A 6,606-nucleotide genomic window follows, 5' to 3' on the forward strand; every position below is an offset into this window, starting at 1 on the left:
GATCCCTGGGGGACTTTGGGCATCTCCGAGCTCGGCCCTTCCCCATCCCCGAAGGCCCAACATGGCCTCCGCGTTGCCGTGGTAACGGTCACTTCCGGCGGCCCTGCCCCGCCTCTTCCGGTCACGTGCTGTAAGATGGCGGCGCCCGCGGCGGGCCCGGTGCCGGTGCTGCGGATCGTGGCCGAGTGCGGGCGGAGCCGCGCCCGGGCCGGGGAGCTGCGGCTGCCGCACGGCTCCGTGCCCTGCCCCGTGTTCATGCCCGTGGGCACCCGCGGCACCGCCAAGGGCCTGACGGCCGCGCAGCTGGCGGCGCTGGGCTGCCGCATCTGCCTGGGCAACACCTTCCACCTGGGCACGCGGCCGGTGAGCGGCACCGGGGGCACCGGGGGGCTCCGCCGTTCGCCCCGTGCCGTGCCTGCCATGAGCTCCCAAATCCCTGTGGGGATCGGAGCTGTCGCGGGTTCCCGGCGGGATTCCGGCGCGGCCCCCGCCGTTACCGGAGGATTCCCGGGGGCTTACCGGGGGATCCCGCTCGGTTCCCGCCGCCCTCCCAGCCCTGCTCTCTCCCTTTCCGCAGGGCTCGGAGCTGGTGCGGCGTTCCGGGGGCCTGCACGGCTTCATGGACTGGCCCCACAATCTGCTCACGGTGAGGGATTGGGGGGACCCCAAATTTGGGGGGGCGGCACCCCCGGAGCTGCCCGGACTGAGGGGGGGGAGAACCCCCGGGACCCCCCAGGGGTGAACCCCCGAGCCTGGGGGGGTCCTGGCACCCCCTGCCGCAATCCCGGGGTGTTTTGGGGTGTTTTGGGGTTCCTCAGTGCCCGTTTTGGGGTCCCCCAGGACAGCGGCGGGTTCCAGATGGTTTCTCTGCTGGAGCTCTCGGAGGTGTCGGAGGAGGGGGTTCGGTTCCAGCCCCCCCACGGCGGGGAGCAGATCCTGCTGAGCCCCGAGAAATCCATGGAGATCCAGAACGCGCTGGGTGAGCGGGGGACCCCCAAATCCCGGGGGAGGGACCCCCAAATCCCGGGGGGCGTGTGAGAAGGACGGGGGTGACCCGCCGCCCCCCCAGGCGCCGATATCGTGATGCAGTTGGACGATGTCGTGAGCAGCACCACGACGGGGCCGCGCGTCGAGGAGGCCATGAACAGGTGGGGACCCCCTGAGACCCTGCTGGGACCCCTTGAGATTTCCTTGAGACCCCCCCCAACACCCCCGTGATCCCCCTGAAACCCCCTTGACCCTCCTGGGATCCCCCTGTGAGACCCCCTAGGACCTCCAGACCCTTCTGAGACCCCCCTGACCCTCCTGGGACCCCCCTGAGGTCCCCCTGGGACCCCCCCCGACCCTCTTTAGACCCCTCTGAGACCACCCCCAACACCCCTGAGACCCCTCTGACCCCCCTGAGACGCTCTAGGACCCCCTTGACAGTCCTGGGACGCCCCTGAGACCCCTCTGATCCTCCTGAGACCCCCCTGTGAGATGCTCCAGGACCCCCAGACCCTTGTGAGACCCCCCCATGTCCCCCCAGGTCCGTGCGCTGGCTCGATCGCTGCCTGGCCGCCCACGCCCGCCCCCAGCAGCAGCTGCTGTTCGCCATCATCCAGGGGGGGCTGGACCCCGAGCTGCGCCTGCGCTGCATCCGAGGTGCGCCTTCATCGCCATCCTCATCATCCTCATCATCATTGCCATCCTCACCCTCATCCCCGGGCCTTCCTCACCACCCTCGATCTCATCCCTGGGTCTTTCTCCTCACCCTCATCATCCTCACCATCCTCACTCTCATCCCCGGGCCTTTCTCGCCTTCCTCACCATCCTCACCCTCATCCCTGGGCCTTCCTCCTCACCCTCATTCCTGCTTGGGAGGGGTTCTGGGGGTCCTGGGGCAGCTCAGGTGGGGCCTGGGGGAGCTCCGGTGGTCCCAGGGGGATTCAGGGGTGATCTGGGGAGGGTTCAGCGATGATTTGGGGGGGTTCAGGGGTGATTTGGGTCCCCTTTCCCAGCCATGACCCAGCGGGACGTGCCCGGGTTCACACTGGGGCTCAGGGTGACTCAGGGCAGTGCAGGGGAGATGTGGGGGTCCCGAGGGGGTTCTGGGGGGGGTCAGGGGTGATTTGGGGGGGTTCAGGGGTGATTTGGGTCCCCTTTCCCAGCCATGACCCAGCGGGACGTGCCCGGCTTCGCCATCGGGGGCCTGAGCGGGGGCGAGGCCAAGGCTCAGTTCTGGCGCATGGTGAAGCTGAGCACGGAGCACCTGCCCCGGGACAAGCCCCGCTACCTGATGGGCGTGGGGTGAGTCCGGGGGTCCCCCAGAGCCCCCCCAGAGCCGGCCAGGCTGGGGGAGCCCCCCGGAGTCACCCCCAATTCCCCCGTCCCCAGCTACGCCACGGACCTGGTGGTGTGCGTCGCGCTGGGCTGTGACATGTTCGACTGCGTCTTCCCCACCCGCACGGCGGTAAGGGGGGCCCGGGGGGGTTTGGGGACCCCTCCCCGCGATTGGGAGACCCCCATAACCCGCCCTGCTCCCCCCGCAGCGTTTCGGTTCCGCCCTGGTGCCCTGGGGGTCCCTGCAGCTGAAAAATCAGCAATTCGCCAAAGATTTCCGGCCCATCGACGCCGACTGCGGCTGCCCCACGTGCCAGAGGTGGGCAGGGGGCTCTGGGAGGGGTCTCCATGGTGGGGCCGACCCCCCAAACTCCCCATTTCCCCCCTATTCCCCCCATCCCAGGTACTCGCGGGCGTACCTGCACGCGCTGCTGCGCTCCAACACGGCCGCGCTGCACCTGCTCACCCTGCACAACATCGCCTACCAGGTGGGCAGGGGGGCTTTGGGGAGGGTTTGGGGGGTCCTGGGGGGTCTCCCCACCCCTCTAACCCCTGTCCCCCCCCCAGATGAAGCTGATGGGCTCCATCAGGGACAGCATCGTGCAGCAGCGCTTCCCCGAGTTCGTGCGGGAGTTCATGGACACCATGTACGGGGGGCGGGGGGGACCCCCAGCCTGGGCTCGGGAGGCCCTGGAGTCTGTGGGGATCACCCTGGCCTGAGGGGAACCCCTGATCCTGGGAACCCCCCTGGGATTCCTGGAGAATCCCCCCTCATCTCTGGGGACCCCCCTGGATCCCTGGGAATCCCCCCTGAACCCTGGGGAACCCCCCCCAATTCCCACCCCCCCCTTCCCCCCTCACTCTGTATTTTTATACTTTTTTTTTTTGGTTTTTTTTTACTATTTTGGGGTTTTTAAGGGGTGGGAAATAAAAGAGTTTGGAAGGGAAATGGCTGATGTGGCTCCAAGGGGGGCTGGGGGGTCCCTAAATGGGGCTTGGGTCCACGGTGTCACCTGGTTGTGGTGGCACCTGTGTGGTGACACCTGTGTCTCCATGGTGACACCCGGTTGGTGACACCTGCACAGTCACACCTGCTCGGTGACACCCCTGTGGCCGCAGGAGGAAGTTGGAGCAGGGCTGGGCGTGGCCGGGGGGCGTGGCCAGGGCTGGGTGTGGCACCTGCGTCACGCGAGCCCGCACATTTCTGCCCCTGCCGGGCACGGCGGGCACGGAGGCACCGCGGGCGGGCACTGGGAGCACTGGGAGCTGTGCCTGCAGTTACTGGGAGCTGTGCCTGCAGTTACTGGGAGCACTGGGACACACTGTGAGTGACTGGGACACACTGGGAGCACTGGGAACTGTGCCTGCAGTTACTGGGAGCACTGGGACACACTGGGAGTGACTGGGACACACTGGGAGTGACTGGGAACTGTGCCTGCAGTTACTGGGAGCACTGGGAGTCACTGGGAGTGACTGGGACACACTGGGAGTTACTGGGACCTGTGCCTGGAGTTCACTGGGAGTCACTGGGAGCTGTGCCTGCAGTTACTGGGAGCACTGGGAGTCACTGGGAGCACTGGGAGCTGTGCCTGCAGTTACTGGGAGCACTGGGACACACTGGGAGTTACTGGGAGCTGTTCCTGGAGCGCACTGGGAGTGACTGGGACACAACTGGGAGCTGTTCCTGGAGCTAACTGGGAGCACTGGGAGCTGTGCCTGCAGTTACTGGGAGCACTGGGACACACTGGGAGTCACTGGGAGCTGTGCCTGCAGTTAACTGGGGGCACTGGGAACCACTGTGAGTGACTGAGACTCAACTGGGAGTGACTGGGACACAACTGGGAGTCACTGGGAGCCACTGGAAAGGGCTGGAAGTAGTGCGTGAAATTAACTGGGAGCCACCAAGTGCAACTGGGACACACTGGGAGTTACTGGGAAGGGCTGGGAGCCACCAGGAATGGCTGCAACACACTGGGACAGACTGGGAGCAGCTCTTGGGGTTAACTGGGAGGAACTGGGAAGAGTTGGGAGCAGCCATTGGGGTTAACTGGGAGTGACTGGGTTTCCCAGTGATGCTGCTCATTCCTGGAACGTGGGGTGGCCTTTGTCCCTTTGTCCTTTTGTCCTTTTGTCCTTTTGTCCTTTTGTTCCTGCCTTCGGTGCAGGTGATAGCGAGGAACTCTCACCCAGTGCTGGGGGGACTGGGAGGGACTGGGAGCAGTCACTGGGGTTAACTGGGGGGCACTGGGAATCACTGGGACACACTGGGGGGCACTGGGAAAGGCTGAGGGAACTGGGAAGGGCTGAACGTGGCACCTGGGCAAACTGGGGGGAACTGGGAGAGGTGCTGTGGCAAAGCCAGGGGTGAACTGGGAAAGCCCAGGGGTGAACTGGGATGAACTGGGCAGAGATGGACTCAGCCCCAGGACCCCCAGACCCCAAACTGGTCTGACTGGTGGAACTGGTGGGGCCACGGCAGCGCCTCCTGCCCTTATCACATCCGGAGCCTTATCAGGAAGAGAATGGGGGGGGGAGAGGGGAAAACTGGGAATGGGGAGGGAGCACGGGGGGAGCCAGGAACGGGAAGGGGGGATCCAGGAGGAACTGGAATGAGGAGGGGCAGAGGGAAGATTCCAGAACGGGAGAGGGAGGGGGAGGATCCCTGAAAGGGAGGGACCGGGGGACTCTGGAATGGGGAGGGGGCAGGAGGAGCAGGATCTGGGTGGGATTGGGGTGCTCAGAGTGGGATCTGGGTGGGATTGGGGTGCTCAGAGCAGGATCTGGGTGGGATTGGGGTGCTCAGAGTGGGATCTGGGTGGGATTGGGGTGCTCAGAGCAGGATCTGGGTGGGATTGGGGTGCTCAGAGCAGGATCTGGGTGGGATTGGGGTGCTCAGAGTGGGTTCTGGGTGGGATTGGGATCTGGGTGGGATCCCAGTGCTGGTGGGATTGGGGTGCTCAGAGCAGGATCTGGGTGGGATCCCAGTGCTGGTGGGATTTGAGTGCCAGGATTTGGGCACAGCGGCACGGGGATGCCCAGCAGGGTTGGGATGCCCAGCAGCACTGGGATGCCCAGCAGGACTGGCATGCCCAGCAGCACCCCGGTGCCAGCAGGATCCTGGTGCCAGCAGGATCCTGGTCTTTGGGCCCTGCTGCCATCCCCAGCCCACCCCAAGCCCCTCTCCCACCCCACAGGCCGACCATGAAGCTGCCCCCGAGCTGCCGCCTGCTCCTGCTGCCCGCGGCCGTGGCTCTGACCCTGCTGGCGCTGCACGCCCGCCACCCGGCGCCCCCCGCCAGCCCCACGGAGCCCCCCGGCCCCGCGGCGCCCCCCGGTAACGGCACGGAGCCCACGCGGCACCCGCTGCAGCCGCCGTACCCGCACCCGTACCGCTTCCTGCTCAACCACCCCGACAAGTGCCGCGGGTGGGCGCCGTTCCTGGTGCTGCTGGTGGTGTCGGCCCCCGAGGCCCTGGCGGCGCGGGACGCCGTGCGCCGCACCTGGGGCGCCGAGGACGCCGTGCCGGGGCTGCGGGTGCTGCGGCTCTTCCTGCTGGGCGTGCACCCCGTGTTCGGCGCCGAGCTGCGCCCCGTGCTGGAAGAGGAGGACGCGCTGCACGGCGACCTGCTGCAGCAGGACTTCCTCGACACCTACAACAACCTGACGCTCAAGACGCTGATGGGCCTCGAGTGGGTGAGCCGCTTCTGCCCCAACGCCACCTACGTGATGAAGGCCGACCACGACGTCTTCCTCAACCTGGAGTACCTGGCGGGGCTGCTGCGGCCGCCCAGGGCGGATTTCGTGACGGGCTACGTGTACCGGCGGACGGGCCCGCTGCGGAACCGCGCCTACAAGTGGTTCGTGCCGTGGGAGGTGTACCCCAACGACACGTACCCGCCCTACTGCGGCGGGCCCGGCTACGTGCTCTCGGGGGACGTGGCGCTGCGCGTGTTCCGCGTGGCGCAGACGCTGCCCCTCATCAACATGGAGGACGCCTTCGTGGGCATCTGCCTGCACGCGCTGGGCGTGCCCGTGACCGACCCGCCGCCCGGCGCCTTCAACATGTACCGGCTGGACTACGACCGGTGCCGCTTCTCGCGCGTGGTCATGGTGCACCACTACGGGCCCCAGGAGCTGCTGCGCGTGTGGCCGCACTTCCGCAACGCCTCCGTCAAGTGTCCCTAGGGCGCGACGAGCTGGGCTCTGCCTGGCTCTCACGGGGAGCTGCTGCGATCTACTGACTGCAAACGGGACCCACTGACTCACTGGGAGCTGCTGGTTATT

At 66.7% G+C, this 6,606-nt stretch overlaps 2 protein-coding genes across 2 annotated transcripts; both read left to right on the plus strand.

Moving 5' to 3' along the window:
• The first annotated feature begins 130 nt into the window (after positions 1 to 130).
• On the plus strand, positions 131 to 3,158 carry QTRT1 (queuine tRNA-ribosyltransferase catalytic subunit 1). Its single transcript, XM_058821452.1, has 10 exons — positions 131 to 363; positions 578 to 646; positions 841 to 979; positions 1,070 to 1,148; positions 1,529 to 1,644; positions 2,151 to 2,289; positions 2,377 to 2,452; positions 2,532 to 2,641; positions 2,726 to 2,810; positions 2,890 to 3,158. The coding sequence occupies exons 1-10, from the start codon at positions 136 to 138 to the stop codon at positions 3,040 to 3,042; spliced, it is 1,194 nt and encodes a 397-aa protein (XP_058677435.1). The 5' UTR covers positions 131 to 135; the 3' UTR covers positions 3,043 to 3,158.
• A 950-nt stretch (positions 3,159 to 4,108) lies between these two features.
• LOC131569283 (beta-1,3-galactosyltransferase 2-like) lies at positions 4,109 to 6,507 on the plus strand. Its single transcript, XM_058821488.1, has 2 exons — positions 4,109 to 4,199; positions 5,517 to 6,507. Exon 2 carries the CDS (start codon positions 5,524 to 5,526, stop codon positions 6,505 to 6,507), a length of 984 nt encoding a protein of 327 aa, XP_058677471.1. The 5' UTR covers positions 4,109 to 4,199; positions 5,517 to 5,523.
• The last annotated feature ends 99 nt before the right edge of the window (positions 6,508 to 6,606 follow it).

The sequence above is a fragment of the Ammospiza caudacuta genome, chromosome 29 (assembly GCF_027887145.1).
Source record: "Ammospiza caudacuta isolate bAmmCau1 chromosome 29, bAmmCau1.pri, whole genome shotgun sequence".
Taxonomy (NCBI): domain Eukaryota; kingdom Metazoa; phylum Chordata; class Aves; order Passeriformes; family Passerellidae; genus Ammospiza; species Ammospiza caudacuta.

Excerpts from the sequence above, each read along its gene's own strand:
- QTRT1 (XM_058821452.1), top strand. The coding sequence starts at position 136 with ATGGCGGCGCCCGCGGCGGGCCCGGTGCCGGTGCTGCGGATCGTGGCC. Across the intron at positions 364-577 it reads TCCACCTGGGCACGCGGCCG|GGCTCGGAGCTGGTGCGGCG; the intron begins GTGAGCGGCACC and ends CCCTTTCCGCAG. Across the intron at positions 647-840 it reads GGCCCCACAATCTGCTCACG|GACAGCGGCGGGTTCCAGAT; the intron begins GTGAGGGATTGG and ends GGGGTCCCCCAG.
- LOC131569283 (XM_058821488.1), top strand. The coding sequence starts at position 5,524 with ATGAAGCTGCCCCCGAGCTGCCGCCTGCTCCTGCTGCCCGCGGCCGTG.